A 23,289-nucleotide genomic window follows, 5' to 3' on the forward strand; every position below is an offset into this window, starting at 1 on the left:
ACTGTCAAAAATTTCAAAAACATAACAAAATCTCTTGCCCAAAAACATCAAATGGCTATAGCATTCCACTGGGAATCATTACCTTTTAAAAGTATTGAGTGTGGACCTATGAAAACAGTGAAACTTGCAAACTTTGCAAATGGTGAAATGATTGCAGAAAGTTTGACGCATGATAACATTGACTCAGAAGTAGATGTGGCCTCTTGGATCACTTGTTATGGTACAGAATATCGCCCAGGTCTCTTGGTTTGTTCAAAAATAGAGGAGGGGATGCCGACATTTAGTCAAATAAAAAACATTGTTGGGTTTGGCGGACAATATTTTCTGGTAACTGAAGATTTTGAAACACTTGGCTTCGCAGAGCATTTTCATTCCTACCATGTCTTGGAGGGAGATGGGGGAAATCTATCTTTGCTGAAAGTCGAGCAGCTTAAGTTCTTTAAACCATTTGACCTGCAGACAACTTATGGCTTTGACAGAGATGATCACTATATCGTTCCTGTTCATGTGTTTATGTGAAGAGACCGATTCTTTAGGTCACTGTAATGTAATACAATTTGCAAATATGAATATTATGTTATGAATTATAACAACTGTGTTTGCATATGCCAGGATGTTAATAAAATGTGAGGTGCCCTGCATTTATACTGTCATTGTTTTTTTTAATGCGCTGAATTTCTTTTATATTAGATTTTTACCCTTTTTATAGTGACCAAAATGCACTGGGTTTTATTAGATTTTTACTCTTTATAGTGAATAAAATACACTGGGTTGTATTAGATTTTTACTCTTTATAGTGAACAACATACACTGGGTTGTATTAGATTTTTACTCTTTATAGTGAACAACATACACTGGGTTGTATTAGATTTTTACTCTTTATAGTGAACAACATACACTGGGTTGTATTAGATTTTTACTCTTTATAGTGAACAACATACACTGGGTTATATTAGATTTTTACTCTTTGTAGTGAACAACATACACTGGGTTATATTAGATTTTTACTCTTTATAGTGACCAAAAAACACTGGGTTGTATTAGATTTTTACTCTTTATAGTGACCAAAAAACACTGAAATATATTTAGAATATATGCTCTGAGAGTTAATTTTTACTCTCATAGTGTTGGTCAGTTAACTCTAGATTAGTGTTGATAAAAAACTCTGCAAACAGTGTAGAATGTACACTGACACTTTGGACCCAAATAAACACCGAAATTGGTGTACAATATACTCCTAAAGTGTTAAATATACACTGCTAAATTTGCAGTGTATAAGTGGGTAGGGAATTGGGGCTTCCTGTTTGCACCAATCCATTTTTTGCTTTGAAATGAAAAAAGAAAAATGGAAAAAAAACAACTTGTGCATTATTATGCTCAGAACGAAAATGGAAAAGCAACATAACCTGGAAGTTATCTCTGCACCATGTTTGTTTTTGGTTTAGCAAATGAAAAAAAAAGTGGTTTACTGTTTTTTCCATTTTTGTTTCAAAGAAAAGAAATGAGCTGCCTGAAAGTACATGGACCTGCATCGACATGCTGACACTGTAAATCACCTCTGAGCAGAATGAGCATGCAGGCATGTATGGTGAGACAGAAATATTTATGTTATCCTGTAAAGTCTGTGTATTCAGTTTAAGAATAATAGGTACAGTATAAATATGAAGATCTACTCAAATCATGCACACTCACATTTCATTTCTAGCTGCCACTCAGCAACACATGTCAGGAATTCACACTCTGGTTTGTATTGATAATGAAGTCTTATCTGTCTGTGTACACCCTGCTGGGCTTCAGGAGATGTAATTCACACTACATTAATTTCCTGTAACATTGCATCAGCCAGTGATTTCCCCTTTCATAAGGTCCTCTGCTGATTTACGCTTTCTTTGGATGGAAAGGGTTTCAGGGTGGCATTTCTCATTGTGGGTTTACTTTAAAGCCAGTAAAGTAGAGATCTAGTGTGTGAATGGAAATTAGTCTGATCCTATCGTCACTTCAGGAGAAATAGAGAGATGACGAACTAGCTGCAGAAGCTGAACACATGCAAATCTTTATTTGGAAAGAGAAATAAATTATAATTTCAAAATAGAGGAAGTGTTAAAGCTATTTTTTTCTGAAATCCAATTGAAAGAAAGTGTGAGCAGGATGAAAAATTAGCACTTGTCATTTGCCAGAGACTTGAGATTTTGTCTCCAAGGGTGTGCTTTCATCCAGCCAGTTTGGAAGGTAACCAGTAGTACATTTGAAGATCTGTTTAGTTTTTAAAACCACAGTGTTGGTAAACGAAATCTATTTCCTCAACGCAAATGAGAGGTTAATCAGTTGTGTCTTGAAGCAGCCATAAAATGTGTTATATTACAGGCAGGGTTACTGTTTATACAGTAAAACATTTCACACATGCAGAGACTCTGGATCCCATTTGCATGTTCCTAATTTGGCCTAATACTGCCATGATTATTGAATTTTAGTTTACAAATTATTGTAATGGAAGATTTAGTTGTCTCGTCTTGGCATTGCTTTTTAAAACCTATATAAGAATAAGAACCATTTATTAGAAACAAATTCAGAAAAAAATTAAAAACAAAACATGCTTTTAAGGTATGTCCAAATTAATTATCAGCTGATGATGCAACAGCGTTGCTGACAGGATGGTGTTATTGGAAAGGTGTAACCTATCAGCTAATCATTTGGTTCAATCATAAGGTGAGAAACATTGTGGAAATATGACGTTCCTGTATGTTTCATCTATCAGTTATTAAACGTGAATAAAGATGAAAAGAGACAGATTATTTAGAATAATCATACCTATATATCATGTTAGTCAAATGGGGCCAGTTTAATAATAATTTTGATTAGCTGCATTAGTTAAACAAAGGCTTGAGACACAGGAACCTATATTACACAAGTAGAGTACATTTATTACATTTTGTCATTGTTTTTCTTATATTGGGAATATTGTTCTTTAATTGACCAAAATGAGAGTGAACCCAGTGAGAGTGGACTAAATATGGCTCTTCAGGAAAATTAATGTGTAAAAAACAGTTTTGATCACTGGTTCGATTAAGTATCTTTCTGTCTTGCTGTTTTTCTTTCTCTGTGTCCACATTTATGTTTGCATTCACACCACAACAGTCAGGGGTACTCGGTTCGATTGGACATATAACAATGAAAAATGCAGCAATTTTGGGGGGTTTGGTTTGTCCTCACATTGCACTTTGCACAGGCTATCTGGACAATGTCACTTCATTACTACAACTGCTCGTTAGGGATGATATTCCTTAAAACAACCACTGATTAAGAAGAAGGAAGAAAAAAATCTGTCTCATTGATCGGTCAGGACGAAAACAGCTAGAACACAATGGAGCAACAATCAATTTATTCAGTCTTAGGGCTTTTATTTTTACTTTAGTGTTCATGCCTAATGCTGCTTTCACCAGAATCCATCCAGTATGAGCAGGAGAGGCATTAAGTATCCAACATGATGCACTATTATGCATCCTACTTCATTTCCTCTCTATGGCTTACAATGCAAGCAAACCACACCAGGGTTGAATTGTAAGTGATCTAAGATCTCAAGCTGACCAGAGATCACTTCTTTGGTCCGCACAGCTTTAAATGAGCCATACTTTCTGTGGAAGTGGACCAGGGTTTGTTTAAACCAGACCAAATAGCACCAGTGAATGGACCCTTAAAGAACTGCTGGCATGGAACTCAGGAGAGGTGTGGCTCTTCTAAATAGTGCTCTCATACAATTTATTACTAGCTCACAGCAAGGTTATGACTTGTAATAATAAGATTCTCTAGAAATATTAAGTGTCTGCTCCTACAAATGAGCTCTTTGTTGTGATTAATCCTGTCAGACAAGTAATATCACCCCAACCGATGTATGATGAACACAGCCAGAATCGTTTCTCCTGTGTTTTCTTGGTTGCCAGGGTATAACATTCCACTCATGGTTGCTTGGAAAGAAGTTACGGTGAAGACACTGGTGCCCTGAAAAGTTCTGATATTTTCTATATGAAAAGACTTGGTGCATATCCTCTCTACATCGAGAACAATAAAAACAAAAACAAAACATGCTCAGAGGAAAAAAAAAAAAAAAAGTGAAGTCTTGAAGGACACCCCTTTCTCCTTTCATGTCCAATGTGACTGAGATATCATAGATTAGACTAATTAAACCAAGGAAACAGAATGAAAAATAAAAAAAAGGAGTATCTGGCATCAGGTTTACCAGTTCACTCTCCTCCTCTCCTCACAGATCAGTTTTCGAGTCATCAAATATCTAGTTTTCAGGGTGTGCAAACCAATCCCTCTCCCCTGACCCAGCCATGCAACTATACACAGAGGCCAGAACCAGAGCGTCTGAAATCAAGCTTGCACCCACACAAATCCTCACACACATGCATTGTATTATAAATACTCTCTTTGTATGCACACACACACATTCACACACAGCCTCCCACTCTCAAACGGAAATCTCCTAAATACTTAACCATAAATCATAGCACATGATTTGACTTGTTATTGAGTGTTGTTCAGATGAAGCTGCCTTTTAGACCAACACTGAGAATGAGGTTTATGGTCAGACCCTGCAGCCCTTAAGGACTATGTGGTGCATAATGCTCCATTTTAGTCATCATTTGGAAAAACAATGAAAGCTATTCCAAGAAACTGTAGGAAGCCATTTAATTTACGCCATTAAACAGATGTCTGATATCAAAATCTGTAAAGCTCTTTTTTTTTTTTTTTTTTTACCAAATGTACTTTTTTTCACTCTTGCATCTACACCAAACCCTACATTATGTTTAGCATTTGGCTACAGCTTGCTGTGGGTTTCATTCTCTTATTGGTTAATGACACTCTGACCTGATTTTACAGATATTAATACTTTGAACACCAGCTAGTTTTAGAAAAGACCATCTGGCATGGCTCAGTCTGTGAATCTGAAAAGATGTAGCTAACAATTTATTTAAAGCTGTAAAATAAACAAACATGTCAGCTCTGCCCAGAGGTAGCACCACTCATCCACAAACTTAAACTGGGCACATTCAGGTCTTGCGGGCAAACCGGAATCCTGTTTTCTGAATGAGAAATCATAATGTGGCAAAGAGCGGACATTTAAAGTTTTGTTTCTGACTGCCTGAGAACTTGCTGACTAGTTGGCTTTCCCACCGAGCAGCTGTTGTTGCAGGAAGTTGAAGTTTCTGATTTGAGGCATTGACGTGGGACTGGCTCACCTCACATGGAGGACCTCTCAGTGAAAAATGTTTGATTGAAGATATTCTAGGTTCATATGTTAATGGTCAAGCCTTTAGTTTAGGTTTTAAATAGCCTGTAGGTCAAACAGAATTTATAATCACCTTTCAGTTATTAAAGGTCTAAAAGGTGGTATTCATTGCTGCAAAATTTTAGCAAAAATGGAATTTTTACTCTAATATTCTAACTGCATGAGTATGCAGCCTCTCATCTTGGAAAAACAAATACACTGTGTTATGTTTTCATTATAGAAGTACATAATAGTGCATCATAGCAGTTGCATGTAGTTATTGTAAATAAGATTTATTATAAATGCATGCCATACTATGAATTCAGCTGTTAAGTTCACAGCTGTGCTTCCCAAGTGCCCTTTTCCCCACAGCAGCAGCAGTCACCTGTTTTTCTTGAAAGCTTGTTTCCTTAAGGCTGTGAATTTAAGCACATGGATATGACTTTTTTTCTTCCGCTGAACAACCCGACTTATCCCACTTTACAAACAGGACATGGGTCAAGTGGGTTGCAGCTCCTTGGTTTGAGTGGAAATTTGACAGAGAAAGCTTTTGTGAAGAGGCGAAGTCAGGCGGATTCCTAGCAACGGGAGGTCAATTAGCTGAAAATTCGTACCTTTTTTGTTTACTCTTAACTTGATGTACAACCTTTATTTTTTTTTATTTAAAGTACTAAATTCAGTGGGGTTACAGGTTCATGTTTTAGAAGTTTAATTTACAGAAAACACTTGACTAATATGTATAAATTCTCATTGTGACCTGATTTCTTCATTTTTGAGGGCTTTTCTTCCCTCCTCTGTGGGCCATCAGGTATGAAATGTTATTTATTTTCTGTTTGGAAAATTCCAAAAACAAATCAGTGGCTGTGAAGGACAAGACAAAACCTTCATCTTACAGCCCTTAAGGTCATCTGGGATCATTACCCAGTTGTAAAAGTTATCCTCTTTATCTTTTTTTCTTTTTTGTTTTCTCAACAGATGGTGTTGTGTGTTCCTCCAGAACGTGCTGGTACTTAACGAACAGATTTCCTTCTGATCACTCTTGTGTAAAGGTCAAATTTGTGTAGGTGGCGCTGCAATGAAGAAGAACGCACCACCATTCATTTCTGATGATTTTGTAGTTTGCAAACCAAATGTTCTTTATAGGCAAACTCTAAATCAAAACCAATGTAACAATGAATGCCTATGAAATACCAGAAATGAATGTGCAATTAAAATCATAGTGGACAGGATAATTTTTGTTGGTATAATGACAATATCAATGCTAAGTATTGCAAGAAAGGTCAGTGTCATCAGACCCATCACTAGTACTTCTTGAGTCATGATGCTGCATTCCACAGAGGTCTCTTCAGATATATATATATATATATGTGTGCGTGTGTGCGTGTCTCTTAAGGTCTTTAGAGCTATGTGTCTGTTTTGTGTCTTTATCTGACTAAGCAACTGCACAAACATTCCTACGTGAAGAAATAAATTCCTTAAATCTTAAATCTTGAACTGTAGTTGGACCATGGGCAGTTGGTAGACTCTGGATTCCTCTTTGAACCACGGCCTTGCAAGTCATGTTGAACCAGCCAAATCTTCCCCTAGCTACTTATTATCGGTTCTGACTACAATACCCATGATTCCTCTGCTTCTGCCATCTTGGATTCTACCTGTGCGCAATCATCATCAGTCTCATGAGTAACACCTGTCCACCCTGCTACTTAAACCCTCAGTTCACATTAGTCATTGTGTACACTTGTTTCCATGTTCCTCTACTGGTTTCCTCTGACTCTGCTGGATTAAAACTACTTAAACTGCTACCTGCGTTTGTATCCGCCTTTCCACTGGTCTGGGCTTACAGAAACAGACTAAGTTCTCCACATTATCATCACAGATCAGGCTACTTCCCAGTTACTTCAATAAGAAAAGTCTTAAGCATAAAAATGAGAAAAAACTGTCCACTGACCACTTACTGTATAACTTATTTCAGAAAAAAGTATCAGACTTTTAAAGTAATGTAATATCCTCCCATAATTCTCTTTTTTACACTCTTTTCTATAGTTGAAAATTTAAGTTTCCAAGTATTTAATGAGTGCCTGATGAATGGTGAAGAGCTGGTTCTTATGTGGCTATAATTTCACTGATGTTTGTTTTCAGACACTAGTGCTTAACTGATGATACATTCAATGACAAACTGTAAATTCTAACGTCCAGCTGGCAAAGAAAATTGAAAAACAATTACAAAATATTTCCTTGTTGGGATAGAAAACAGAAATTTTGGTGGTGCATGATAAACCTTTTTATTTCTTTACTAAGTGAACTATATAACATAAGATTTGATAACAGCAAAGCAAAAACACAGTTTCAACTTCTTACTTCTGAGGTACAGTGAATGCAGCATAATTTGAAGTTGAAGTAAGGTGGTGATATAGAAAGAAAGAGTACAACCTTTCTAGTGTCACATACCTTTATTAAAAATCTGAACACCTAACTGAATGTCATAATTTCAGATATAGAGGTCCCAAATCCTCTGAAACACAGAAAAATTTATTTCTTTAAATTGTTTAATTTTTCAAAAGGCAAGGCAGCTCCTCTAAGGAGGCTATCACTGCTAAATGCTGAATCATGGTACTTTTAAAGCCTTAAAATTCACATTTCTGACCTTTTCTGATAGTTGTGTCCAAGATATATAATTAACAAATTAATAGAAGTCTGAGACAGTGAAAATAAGACTGATTTTTTTCTTGTTAAAAATAAAATCACAATATGAGTCCACCCTCTGCTCACTTTACTCTTAAAGATATCTGCAGGGACATTTCTAAAATGCTGCTGTGCATCACTCTTGTCTTTATTTCCATTACTGTTCATGCAGTGATCGCTTTAGTCTTGCCCAAGCAAGAGCAGATGTTTGCTTTCAAGGACACATGAACCTCCAGGTGAACTCCCTACAGCATGTTCTGTGTTTGCCGGTGCTGGTTTCTGCTTCCAACATAATCTCATGAGCACTGTCCGGTAACAAAGACAAGTCAATGATACATCTTAAAATCCCTTTTGGTCCATTATTTCCTTAACAGCAGACTTAGCTTTGTGTTCTTTGATTCCAGAGTCGGCTTTGGCACTGCTTTCTAGAACTGATCATTACGCTGTGAAAGGGAGGCGATAACTCAAGAATGACCTTATGTTCACACATCAGTTTTGTGTAGAGATAAGAAAAAGAAGGTATAGTTCTCGTTTCATCTACCTCATGTGATAATGGGTTCAACTGATAGTCAAGGAAGACAGATGAAAAGACTGAAGAGGAGGGAAAGGTAGAGATAGACTGTTTTTGGAAAATTGTTGCTGCAAGCTTTTGAAGAGCATGTGATTCTGCTGCTCAGCATGAAACAGCCAGGGAGCTCATCGCCTCGTGTTTGCATGACGCTCATCGGGAACATGAAAGGTGCAAGATGCCTAAAAGCCGCAGTGTTTGAGGATGTGGTGAGAGGCAGTAATACCGGGATGATTAGATGCCTGATGATCTTCTTCATGAAAGGCTTTGACAGAGATCACAGCAGCCACAAGTTATGAGATGAGCCTATTTTTTCCTTTAGACTTCTCACTTTTACACACACATGCTCACTTTAACAAAACTGTCATCCACTTTCAGCTTGCACTGATACCAAATTTTAGCCCAGCAGGCAGAATATGAGTCGCTTTTTGAGTGTTATCGAGTGAAAACATAACCAGCAAGTTTCTAAACACATTTGTTGAGAGGAATGGTGAATTTGCTGACATGTAATAAAAAAAAATAGATGACTGAAGTAAGACAAATTTGTTTTCAGACCATAATTCGTAAAACTCTCAGTGCTCTAATTATAAATACCATTTCACATAAAAAACATGTCCACTATTTTGTATGTTCAAACAGCCACTGTTGTGTTTCATATTTAATTGCTTTGCATGTTCAGAAAGCCAGAATCAAGTCATCCCTTCTTCACTTTTTTTCCAAGCATCTTTAATTATTTATTGATCTGACGACCCACTTTGCCAGGAGGATATTATTACCACTTTCCAGTAATGAAGATGTTACACCACATAGGAGGCAGTGGATCTCTCCTCTTTGTGTCCATCTGGTTCTGTTGAGGGAATGTATGACCGGTTTATGTGCAAATGTTCCAACAAACATGTCAAAGTTAAAGTTTAGTTTTTAACCTGTGATGACCAATAAATGTTTGAAGGCACTGGATTAATGCATAATACCAATGGCATTTAATTTATTGGGCTTTCACTTTTCCTATGTTTATCTTTATGTACAATTTAAAGTTGTTTTAGTTATTTGTTTGATGCTGTTTGTAACAAACAGCATGTTTTTGTTTATATCTGGCTTTTGTTTATATGTTGTTATCAGATTGATTTATTTTAATTATCTATTTGCTTTTACTCACTCTTATTTATGTATTTATTTTTTACATTAATTATTTATTATTTATCTCCCTTTATTAATTGTTATTAATTTATTTAATATTTCATTGTATTTTAAAAATGTCTCAGTCTTTTTTCTTTTCTTTTTTTTCCAGATTTGTTCCTGAATTTACTTTGCTTATATATAAATGTTGTCAGATCTTTACACTGGCTTCCTGTCTGTCAAAGAATTGACTTCAAAATTTTGCTAATTTATAAAGGACCAAAATCCATTCAGGGGATCTTCTGATTTAATTATGAACCAACCAGATCCCTCAGGTCATCAGGGTCAAATCGACTTTTTGCTCCCTGAGTCAGAACTAAACATGGAGAGGCAGCGTTCAGCTTTTATGCTTTATATGTTTAAATATTTATATATATATATATATATATATATATATATATATATATACACACACACATATATATATATATATATATATATATATATATATATATATATACATATATATATATATACATATATAGTTATTCATCATGTAATACATGTTTAGGAGCCAGTTTTTCTTCTCAAATTTTTTTTTTCATATTAGTCTTTAAATATACTAAAAATTATAAACAAACCATAATTTTGTTGCTTTGTTAGTGTCAGATTTAAAATTTACTGCACCCTTGAGTCCTTGAAGGACAATAAAGTTATCTTCCAAAAAAAAAAAAAAAAAAAAAAAAAAAAAAAAAAAAATTATGTATATATATATATATATATATATATATATATGGACTGATTTTCAAAAAGTAGAATATAAATCAACCCTGCTTCCCAACATGTATTATATTGAAAATAACTAATTTTATGTGGAAACAGTGACACCATGTAATCAGATTTGCATTTAAAGGGTTAAATAATTTCAATAATTAGTGTTTCCGTAATCTTTATATATCAATATTTGGGAGAGGACTTTTTTGTCCTCCAATGACCTGTAAGGATAGGAAATTTGTACCTGGTGTTCTGTTGATCTAAAATAAAAATAAAAAATCTTTTCCATATAAACCTTTTCTTACGAAAAATAAAAACGTTAATAAAGACCTGTAAGGGTTAAGTGTCTGGCATTAGTTGGAATGTGTATTTGTTGTGCTGTTCATGATTAGCTGTATCAGCACTATTAACTGCCTTTTTTTTTTTTTTTTGCAATATGTTGTCTCATTTTGGTGTATATGATCCAGCTGTTTTTATACAGGTCAAATTAACTTATTCTCGCTACTGAGCAAAATATTCACTCTTAAGTCGAATGGTGTTTAGGTAGACGATTTAGAATTATTAGCTAAAGCTAAATTTTCACATGGACCAATATTTTAACCATTATTCGGGCTACATTCCTCTTTGTCAATTACCCTGTGGGTGTATCTACTGACCCATTTTTGGCTCCCAGCAGAGAAGCACACACAGCTTCTGGTTACTTTGTTTGTGATCCTGAAAGTGTGTCACAGTCTAACTTACCATAATACTAGCCTTTTCAAACACTACTTGTCATTTAACTCAACCGGAGAGCCTATGTTGGATTCAACCCTGTAGAAAATCTCCCTTTCATCAGGTGAGGCTGCTCTATGTGTTGCTTTTCGTCCTTATGCTAAATAGGACAGTTTAACATGTTTTGCTGTTGTTAAGTTGAAGATGCATTCAGATAAAGAAGTGCAGCTGTGATCTTGTTTCCGTTTTGACATGAAGAGATGTGTTTATGTTGCCTCCTGTCTGGGTGTATATCAGTATTTTTGTCATGTGATAAGTTCTGTTGGTGGCTAGTGAGAATGACAGGTGTCATCCATGTCATCATTGCTGTAAAGTTTGATGGTCTTTGTGAAGTTGGCGTTTGTGCTGTCAGCAGCACACTGCTATAATCCGTGACCCCAGCCAGCAAAGTCAGCCTTACTGAGCTCAGGGCCTTTGTTATAGTGCTGTGTGTCTCGGTAGCTAAGCAGCAGTTGGCATGCCGCCACATCGGGCTGTGTCATTCTGAGCTGCTGTCTGACCAACAGCTTAGTCAGGCACACACTTAAGAAACTCTATACACATCCATACATGTAAGACATTTGTACTGTGGATGTCACATGCAATAAATAAATAAAAATCCCACTTTCTAGTCTTCAGCTCCCTTAATGAACAATAATTAAATTTAATGATTCAATTAGATCAATAAATGACATGGGCTGTTTCAATTCAAACTAAATAAAGACGTAAGAAAATCTTTTAGCATCAGTCGATTTACATTTTTTTTCTTTTAAAGATGCCGTTTACTCTCAGACATTACTTAGATGCTTTAGAACAAACAGTTCTAGGGATTTGATTATTTTTCCAAATCAAACATTAAGAACTGTTTTATGGTAATGTGTTGTTTAACTGAGCTTTTTCTGTTACATCCCAAATAGTTTCTACACTGAGCTAAACATTCCTGCAAACTAAAAACACTAGATATGAAGTTTTTAACATTTTTCTCAGGTTTAGGATGATGAGAGTGCACTAAAGTGTAAATACAGCAGATAAATTGGACTGAAGTGTTTGCTGCTAGCAACATGCTAGCAACTGTGCATGCTGATGAGTTTTGACTTCATTCTCTTTTCTGCTGCTACACCTATTGCTTTGTGGATACAGTGGAGACATCCAATATAAAGGAACTGAATCTGCCATTCTCAGTGTGATGGAAACAAAAAGTTATTTACATAACGCACTGTTAGCATTGTGTTCTGCATCTCCTTTATTTGTATTTATATATTTGTAGCTGTAGTTTTTCCAGCTGCAGGAAAGCATCTCCAGCAAATACTGTGTATCCTGCTGTAAAGTACATGTGTAAACATCACCTGTGGGATAATTCTCTCCAGAAAGTCATACAGTAATTCAGTATTTACTGTCATGTTTTAAAAAGAAGGATCAGTCTCTAAATTGGTGAAATTACTGCTAGGTCAAGTGTTAATTCAATTGTTTGTGAGTTGTTGACCTCTCAGCAGCTCTGAGACAGAAAGATAATTTAGCATTCTGGACACAACCCACAGCACCCGGACCTATTTTTCTTTCTTTCCTTGAGTGTCTGAATTCATACGGAAAAATCCATTTCTGGCAAGGTAGCCAACGATTCTCTCGATATTACTGACTTTGTGCACATAAGAGTGTGCATATGCAGCAACGACTTGATATGCACACAGTTCAACACATTGTGTTGCACATACTGTAATTATGCCACATGCATGTGTAAGTTGGGGTTAGTTGGATTAACCCATCTTGTGTGGGGAGCAGGTGGGCCTCAGGGCTTATATGTAGTTTCATGTAGTATCTGCTGTCAGGGAGGATTTGCAGTTATTCCCACCACCTGCTGAATTCAGGATGTCGGTAACTTGTTGAACGATCAAAATTAATATATTAAACTTATATAGGTTGATCTCTGGGGTTATCTCTGTGTTCTCCATCTGTTGTGTAAGTATTTAGATTGTAGTTAATAATTATCATTAGTGTCAGTGTGCAGTAACAATAGATCACATTCTGGAAGTGAGATTTGAGTTAAGAGTCAGTGTTACCTCTTCACACTACCTGCTGTGAAGCTGTGAAGCAGTTTGCATAATTGCAGGCTGTCAGCTAGCAGGCAGGTTTTATCTGAAGTCATTAGCCAAGTTAACATCTTTTTTACTATCTGTATTATGTCGTTTTTGAAGCATACTGCAGTTTGAAATGCTTGTCTTGGTATGGTCATAGGAGATGCATGCCTTACCTGCATCTTGGCTTGTTCATATATGCAGATAAAGACAGTTCTGAAACTACATCTGGTGCATGTTTTGTCTACTCTCTGGTATTTTAAGATTGTTGAATAGATGAACACCAGTCATTCTGCACCTTGCACTTTCTTACAAATAAACATTTCCAAATGCATTTTTCACCATCTGTCTAAACTATGTTAATACATTATAAACAGAAGAAGCGTGAACATAATCTACTGTGTTCTCCTCCTATTGTTCCTTGTTGCTGTGAGCTTTATCTTCATCAGATTATGTACAAGTCAAGACTTTTCAGCACAAAACCAAGTAAAACTCAACATTCAGTCAGATTGCATAACAACTGGCCCCTAAAAACAAAGCCGTGGGTTGTGTAAAGACCCTGTTACTTCCTGTGTCAGTAAGCGAACTGACACACCTACAGTGTATTGCAAAGAAGTGTAGGTGTGATCATGGGACCACCTAATCTAATTTCAGTAGAAATGCGTTATGTCTGAACATATAAAGCAAAGATGGGAAATCCTCATACAGTGTCCTGGTGATAAGGTAAAGAATATTACATGATGAGTGAGTCCAGCGACAAAAATGATTACACTTTGAACACAGCTGCATAAAATCAACCTCTGGTGAGTTTGTACAGCCATATTTATTTCTTTTAAACCATATTATTTAAAAATGTCTGCTTATATTTACACATTGCTTAGATATTTAAATTTACATGTTATGGGTGCTTTATATATCGTCATGGAGCAATCTTTGCTAAGCACACTCTCAAAGATCTCAGTCTCTGATAAATTACTGTACTGGATGCTTGTCTTAAACTATAGAGTAAAGCTCTGCTTTAGTTTCTATTTAGAAATCAGTGGAATAGATGCTGTCATGGAAGTTTGCATGTATGTTTCCTCATAATCTTTAGGGTGTCCTTCTCTGTGTTCTCCTGAACTCTCCTGAACATTTCTATTCCAGTAACACCTCATCTAACACCTCTAACATGCCTAACTCACACTTAGTTTGCACTTAACGTGTTCTCCTCGTACACTGTTCTTTAAATAGATTCAGTGCCTAATGCTGGGGATTCTTCTTACTGTACTAAGGCTTGATTGCTGTTAAGTTACTTTGGATAAAAGTATGGCTGCATGTATTCAGACAGGCTAGTCTTTGAACTGGGGACATTTTCAAGTGTTTTCTAGATGTCTACAACAGAGGTGGTATTGATGATAGTTTAATGCATTACATAAATTACTTAAATACATGACTGAAATACAGAGTTTATTTTCCATTTTTGATATACACAAATACTCATACAACTAATGCATTGAGTCTGTTCTCAGTAATGCTTTTGTCTGATATTATATATTTAAAATTATACTTGGAAGGCCCCTGCATGAACTTATCCCACTCAGTCTGGTGGGACTATATCAGCCTTCCTGCCGCCACCCACCCTCACTCATCATCAAAACACTTTACGTCCCACACTTTATTCATGTGTGGTTTGTATTCTCTTAGCAAATAGGCACTCTGGGTATGGTATGAGATATGTTCAGCTTCAAATGGAGCACATTGCCTGGAAGTGAAGTGATGACGTTATTATTTGGAAAGACAGCTTGTGCTACGTACAATATATTCTGCTTTTTTATTTATTCATTTAGTTTTTACTAGTGAGCGTAAGAGTGGTGAAGATATATCAGAAAGTTCATGATTTAAACCCACGATAAACTGTTTCAGTGTGTTGTTAACAGGAAGTCCTTTCCATGCCCTCTTTTCTCACACGTCCCGTTTTGTGTGACTTTCTGCATATGTATGAAGTTGTGTTTTAATGCTTACTTCAGAGGATGACTAAAAAAAACTGTAGCCACCCACCTCACTCAGCAAGAAAACAACATGAGAGGATTAAATGAATCTGTCCAAACATTTTTTTTTTTTCAAATATCAAAATGTAGCTGTGTTGGGCTTATAGTGATGGATTTGTTTCTGCATTAAAATTTTCACAGTTAAAAGTATTTAATCCTTTTGTGCATTCATTATAGCCAGAGGTCCCATACCTTCCAGTATAAAGCCTTGGACCAGCCTGTATAAGTTGTCATACAAGAACTAAATTCCACCCTTTTGCTGGTTTACAAACCACAATTGGGTGGTTGCATTTTAATGAGTAGTTTGCTTGTATTTTTTATTCTTAGGGGGCTTACAGACCAAAATCTACCTTCCACTTAAAAGAAGGGTTTTTATTGAGTGTAATTTTATTGGGTGGGAATTTTGCTTGAGGTTGTGGTTAAATGAAATAATTATTCTATGACACATCAATGTCATGGAAATCATATCAAATTAAATTTTATTTATATAGCACTTTCCATACCAGAGAGTAGCACAAAGTGCTTTACACAATAATTAAATATCAAATTAAATAATTTTCTACATAAAAAAAAAAAAATCAAAATAAGTCCTCCCAATCATATTATCTAACCAAATTAAAAAAGACACTTAATCATTCATTTTCTCTTAAACACTCATACAGATAAAACAAACAAAAGGCCACCCACCAATCCCATTTTACATAAACAAACTCCAATCCCTAATATCAGGCTAGATGCTGCAGTGAGGAAGCGATATCTAGAAAGAATCCATGACCACAGATGCCGCCACCACAAGAACCACCCAAATCATGGCCGGCTTGGTCCTACATGGCAACCTGCATCCACCCAGACAAGGGTGATCACCGCAGCAGCATCCCTGCAGACTGAGGCATAGCCCCTGGCATGGAGGATCCCGATAAGGAAAACACTGGAAAATAGTAAAAAGTTAAAGAGTAAAAAAATATCAAATAAACTTTAAAATAATGAGGGAAGAAAAGTTAATAGTAGTAATAAAATAATGAATAAATACATATATATGTGAACATAAAAATATATGTAGAATAGATCCAGATGCATATTTGAATAGATATTTTAAGGTTTGTCAGACACAAAGCTGTACCAGGGTCAAACAGTAATAGAAATAGAAATGAACCCCTTGATGTCTATTGTTGCAAATTTGTGACAGACTACCTCTGGCCTTTATTTTATTTCTTTAGATCTTATCAATTTATTTAACTTTATTTACTCTTAATTCTGTATTTATATTATATTATTTCTTATATACTTATATACTTTCATTTTATTCTAGTATTTTTTTCCTGCCTTTTTCTTGTATTTAATTTGTTTTATATGATTACTATTAAAACTGAACTATTAAAGGGTTATGACTAATCAGAATTTAGGTAAATGTAGTTAATAATATTAAAGTGGAATATGGTAAACTGACTTTTTGTCTTATTTCCTAAATTAGCCACTAAGTCACAGCAGTAAAACACAGTACACAAAATCTTGGAAGGAATTGGGCTCGACTGGTTCTTCCTTATGTTCATGTCTTAATGAAGTCGATCAGGAGGATTTTCTAACTAGTCACTGCCATTCCTACTGTGGTTACATGCATGACTGCAGCTTTATTTACATTTACAAGACTGCAAGTATTTATGTGAAATTCAAGTCTTTTCAAAGATTCAGCTCTTTCGGTTCCCAAGTTGCTCGTCATTTTGTATCACTCATAGATTGTATTTTAGCCTAATGTAGCCATGATGAATGATTTGTATGCTGGTAGCAATATTCTATTCAGTTTTTTCATAAAAGCCAAATTTGTATGCATTTTTCTGTAAAAATAAAAGTCAACCTTTTGAATGAACTGAAAACAAAACCACAACAAACAAATCAAATAAATGAAGGCCAGAGTCTAAAGATTGTGACTAATTTTTCTCTGAACCTGATCTTTATTACTACATTTGCTGTCTTCTTAGAGTCTACCCCCTTTCTTCTTTCACATAATGGTATGATCCATGCTTTCCTCACATGGATAGCACATCAAAATAAAATCCCATCCCTTTTAAAGAGTTGCCTTTCCTCTACGGACGTCAGCTCTACAAAATGGCTGTAACAAGCTTGTTTATGAACACGTTGCTACTCTGCAGGGAGGTGCTTATCAGGCAGAGCTGGAGCACAGCAGAGAGGGATGAGGGGATCTGTAGTTTTTCACATTTTAAAGCATTTTAAATCTTAATTTACCAAAGCACCTGTCTTGTAAAATGTTTCTTTCCTACATGTTTGTCATCCAATGTTAGCAGTACTTGCACCTTGCAGCCTTAAATCCTTGCATATTGAAAAACCATGGATCCATGTTTCCATTTTCTGCCTATCCAAGATGCCCACATTGATTCTGGTGACCTTATACGGCATTTAAGAGGTTGGTGAGCCAACATGGCATAATCAACATCAGAATACTACCAGACTATTTCAGTTAGGTTTTCGTTTCTCATCATTCAACAAAAACTTTTATCACTGTATTCAACTTTAAAAGGAATTAATGATTTAAAGTGAGGGAGCTTATAAGTTTGTGAGTATTGTGTACATGTCTGAAACTGAATATTTTGAATTTCTAAGCATGTCTCTTCTTTTTAGGTCAACTTGAGTAAACACACTAATCTTTGGTTTAATCCTTTCTTTGCCAACCTGCAGGGCAAGACAAGCAGCACTGGGAGAGACGAACAGATGAGCCATGAAAGGGTGGAGCTGAGGCTCAGCTGACCCCTCCCCATCCATCTCCTCCTTTCCCCTGTACTCCAGTTGATCAGCACCTTCCCCCTCTCCCTTCCCCTCCTGTCCCCTTCCTGCCCTCCCATCACCCTGTTGGGCCTCACCCTTTGTTCCTCACCGCCTCCTCCAAACTTCAGTCAGCAGTGTCCAATGTATTCCCCGGAGCAGGAAAACATCTCCACCACCACCTCCACCAAAGTGCCAGTCAAGTATGGAGAGCTAATTGTGCTGGGGTAGGCAACAACAAACCAACTCATCACCACGTACAAAGAATGTAGTGTGACTACGTTAGTCAGCGGTTTGCATCAGTAAATGTATTAATATTTACTTAAAAAAAACAACACACAGTTAAAGAGTCAGAATCACCATCTGCTTGTTATGTTCTTAATACTGATCAGGTCAGAGGAGCTGGAGGCTGAAATGCTCTAATTTAAATCAAGTGCTTTGTAACGATTTGATGATGTCATAAATTAGATGCTCATCTAGAGATTAGCATCTAGCATCTTTCATAATTTGCCATAATTCTATAAACATGTAGGTTATTTCAAAACTCCAACAAAGAGGAAGTCTACTATAGAACAATTAATCCGTTCTCTGTCTTACATCAGTTTTTATCTTTTGCATTAAACTCGTGATGGAACAAAAGTGTCATTTGATGCAATTATTGAAGGCTCTCAAATAGTATGATGGGGGGATTTCTTACCATTTTTGTGAACATTTGTTGACCAGTAGCTTAGTCTGGGAGATAATCCGAGCTCTACTGGCAGCCGTAGGTTACTTCATGCAGTAATATGTTTCATCATCATTGTTTCAATTGTTGATTATATACATCTGGAGAGATCTGGACCATTTCCTTGTCCACTTTATGTTGTGCGTTTTCTGTTTTGGTCATTATTTACTGTGTTGGTTGTGGTCTGTTGGTTATGGCTGATAATCGTTGGATGGTTGTTACAGTTGTTGGTGGTAACCCCTGCCATTCTCACACTGCCTTTCAAGCAGTGAACAGCACCTTTCAGGGTGTGACTGTGTCGCCTTCGTTGCACATCACTCCCTTCTTTTTAAGAATCAGAGGCAGAGCACAACTGCGGTCAAAGCTGATGCATCTCTGAGTCAAAGCATGTTGGTGCAAGGAAGAGTCATGAAATTTACAGCTGAGAGCTCTCTGATAGATTCCAGTTATCTCGTTTGATGGCATGCGTTTAGCCTGTCGTTCAGGCAGTCTTTAAATTAAAATCCCGTTTTTCGGATGTTTGGAACATCCAAAGGCACACATGGATGTACCATTATTCTTTTTTTTTAACCTGAAAAGCTAGCTGTAGCAGCTAAACCGGGTAGCAATACACCAGCTTGGTTTGTCTATTTGCCACCCACAAACATCGCCGACGGGCAAGTCATGTGATCAGAGACGAAAGCTGAGAATGGTGTATGGCTTTTGTGTTCTGCAGGTTGACTGTAGTTGTGATGCACAGTAAAAAGTATCAATGATTAAAACAACAAAACAAAAAAATCCCTGATTGCGAGCAGTGACCAAGTACCCCAAAGGAATAAATTCAGTTGGGTTTAAGAGGCCTTTTCATGGGTCTGTTGTCCTTCAGATATCTTCTAAAAATAATGTATGACAGTAAGTTGAAAGCTTGAGAAGAAGAAATGTGTTTCCAGAAAGCAGCATAAACACTGGTGATATTTTTGTCCAGTTGCACAGGGTCATGCACTTAGAACAGTGTGAATGAGGACATTAACCACAATGCAGGGTGAGCTCAGTTTGGACTGGCATCAGCAGCTGATGTATCTTAAGCACATTGTCTTACATTTGTGTCAGCCTTAGGAAAAGGCTGCATCTTCAGCATAGAAGACATATATTTCAACATGCACACACTCACTTGCACACAGTTTCCCGAGTAACAACCAGCAATGACAGACTTCCTCTATCTGTCTGGCTCCTGTTTATTCCCAAAGGGCTCTTCCTCTTTGCTCCCATACTAGCCTATTCCACAGAGGAATGCAGAGAGACTCCTTACAAGTACACACATTTTTCATGTCTCACGCAGTTGGAGTCACAGCTGACTCACAGTTTGTTGTTCTGAGTTGCACTGGAACAATATTGTCAGGGAGATGACCGTGGAAATTTTCCCTAGTGGAAAAAACACTTGAAGCAGTAAATGCAAGTACATGCAATTACAAGGGAGAACCCAAGTTTTCCGTTTGCTGTGCTTTTTCCGCTCGTAGGTTTTGATTCTAGCCCAGGCCACCCTTTTTAACAGGTCAATCTGGGCCCTTTTTGCTTCATGACTTGAGGAATTGCACACTAAGCTACAAGGCTGATCTTTAAAGGGTTTAAAGGGTTCACTGAATCCTGCCCTGTGTCCTTTGACCTACAACAGGAAGGTGAAACAAGGCTGTGGTCACAACCTGTTCTATTAACCTGTTCTGTCTGCAATATGAAGCCTTCTTAAGGAATGAAAACAACTTTATTAACTTCTCTGACACTGCAACCAGAACATTAAATGATGCAGAGATATTTATTGTTTGAATACAACAACTTGTTCTGAGTAAATTTGCACTTGTAGCACTTCTTATATCTAAAATGTGAAAAGGGGACCATTGGACCTCTTGAACCTCTCTAAAAAGTTGCTAAATATAGTTGCAAACAGCAAACTAACAGTAACCACATTACACAGCAGTATGATCTTTTTATAAACATATGCTAAATAATTTTTAAAAAATCTCTAATTATACATAATTTGAATACATATTTGCTGGCTTGCTATCTTTTTCCAGGTCTTTACAAGCACTTTTGTTGATCAGCAGAAACGGCCCACATACAGCATTGCATGTCTATGCATCCTTGCCCACACTAGCACAGTACAAACAACACATGCACCCACTCATTAAAGCATACTCCAAAGCTAGAAACATTTGTGACCCTCAACCAAATTACGAAAAGCGACTGTAAAAAATCAAAACAAAACAAATAAAATACAAACAGAATCATGATCATGGTGATGAGTGGTGAACATGCGAGGACACCACTACTGTCACAATAGCTGGATCGTTTAGTTGTGGTTTGTTTTTGGTTGGGACACAGAGGCTTAGCTGTAGTAAACTCACCGCATTCGTTGATCTATCTATTGTTTTGCTAGTTATGTCATTAAAAACAACCTCACAAACACTAATTGTGGAAACTATTAATCCATTTCATGGTGTTACAGATGATCTCTCCACTAACTCCAATCCACATTACTGTAGAAAAAGTTCAGTACTGTAGCAAAGCTGCAGCATCTGTTGGGTCTTTTAACAAGTACACCGAATGTCCGTGTAGTTTTTTTTTTTTCATTTAGACAGGTGTGACATAGCTGGATACACGTCAATCCAAATCCACCTCTATCTGTCTGCATGCAATTTGTCTACATTTGCGTAGTAATTGTATGCCCACAGATGTTTTGCAAATGTTTTTTTTTTTTATCTGAGTGAGATTAATCCTCTCATATGCTTGGTTTAAACTGCAAAGTACAGCAGTGCAAAGTATTGTTTATTTCTGTGACATATAGATTAACAAGTGGACATGGATTTTATTGACATTCATAAAATTCTGTTTGGCACAAAGATTAATTGTAAAATCCGTTTGTCACTGTAATATCTGTTTTTCATGCACTGTATCCATGAAAATAAACACCTATAAATCAGCCTCTGTTTAATAACCTTGCAATCCACCTGTAAACAAGCAAACAAACAGGTGACTCAGGCATCAGCAGTAATTACCCAGACGGTATCATTATGTTTTTGTTGGGTTACTATATAAATGGTTGCTTGTTGCTGCACGCTAGACTTCAGTTTGTTTGTGTTTAAAGGCAAATACACATATTACTTTTAACTGTAGGAAATCAAGAATTCATTATGTTTCTACACATTTACACTAACTTTTTTCCTAACTCTTGTTTCAACCACCTTACTGCATGAACAGTCCAAATATGCACACAATCAGGAACACACACTAACTTGTTGGTAACCTTTGGCCTTTCCACTTTCCTTTTGGGAATATTTGGATGCATGTATGTGCACGCACACTTCTCTGCTCCCCATGGGAACATAGTTTTGAACTGCCTATAACTCTGTGAGCCGTCTCCTGCAGACTGCCCTGCCCTCTGTCTGGATACGGACTAAACTTTGCCATGGTTACACTCTTGCCATGGTTACTCTGCCCAAACGTTGCTGTGGCTCTGTTCCCTCACCATGGTTACGTACAAACCCGCCCAGCGTTGTTTGATCCCTGCAGCTCTGCTCTCACAGAGAAGCATTTAGCTGTCGGTTGGGCGTCCTTACAGCATGCCTGTGCCGTCTTTACTGGACTCGGTAGAGAGGGTGGGTTCGTTTCAAGACCCTGATTGGTCAAAGACATGGATCAGCTGTACTGAGGTCTTACACAGCATGAGTAGTACTCTTGTGCTGGTATATTTTTGCTACTTGCATTACATTACATTTGGTGTTGCTGCTGTGCAGCGTAGTATGCATCAGTCCAAATTCTGGGTATGTGGAAAGCTTTTGAAAAGTTAAAAATCATTAGGCAATCATGTATGACTGGAAGTTCTAAAAAAGACAAACATTACATTTATTTATTTATTTATTTATTTATGTATTTATGTATTTATGTATGTATATTTGCAGGGACAGTACAATTTAACATTATCATTACTATTAGGTAACAGATGCAGTGTACACAAGGCTTCTAGCCGAAGGCTAATTTACAGCCCCCGTCCCTGGTTGGGCTTTTTGATCTAGATAAACAGAGTTAAAAATTAACGACAAAGGTAAAAGTACAGTCCAATTACAAGTTACATTTAAAGTAAAATACATGGATAGGAAAAATGTCCAAATTAGGTTTTCAGTGTTCACAGTGTTGTTGTTTCAGCCAGTGCTTCAGTTTTATAGAAAAGAGCCTCATGTCTGACAGTGACTTTATATCCTGTGGTAAAGTGTGCCATAACTGTGATCCTTTGACTGAGAACGATGATTGTGCCAGAGTGGTTCTGCACCTTTTGACTCTACAGTTCCCACTCACTCCAGCTCTTGTTCTCATGCCTTCATTATTATATTTGTGTATTAACTGACAAATCACATCAGGGGCAAGACCATTCATACACTTAAATATTGTTTTCACAAAAGAAAAATTAAGAAAATTTTCAAAACTCAGTAAGTGGTATTTTTTAAGAATTTGGTAATAATGCCACTTCGCTGGTTTCTGATCAAATACTTTTAGAGCTTGCT

The 23,289-nt window shown here is 36.6% G+C and overlaps 1 protein-coding gene across 1 annotated transcript in view; it reads left to right on the forward strand.

Moving 5' to 3' along the window:
* peli1b (pellino E3 ubiquitin protein ligase 1b) overlaps positions 1–23,289 on the forward strand; it is a 47,604-nt gene that overhangs the window by 11,158 nt on the left and 13,157 nt on the right. Inside the window, exon 2 of the mRNA XM_042010267.1 lies at positions 17,950–18,260. Within this exon, the coding sequence (XP_041866201.1) occupies positions 18,178–18,260 (83 nt within the window). The 5' untranslated portion in view covers positions 17,950–18,177. The remainder of the gene's footprint in view (positions 1–17,949; positions 18,261–23,289) is intronic.

Source organism: Melanotaenia boesemani, chromosome 16 (genome assembly GCF_017639745.1).
Source record: "Melanotaenia boesemani isolate fMelBoe1 chromosome 16, fMelBoe1.pri, whole genome shotgun sequence".
Classification (NCBI taxonomy): domain Eukaryota; kingdom Metazoa; phylum Chordata; class Actinopteri; order Atheriniformes; family Melanotaeniidae; genus Melanotaenia; species Melanotaenia boesemani.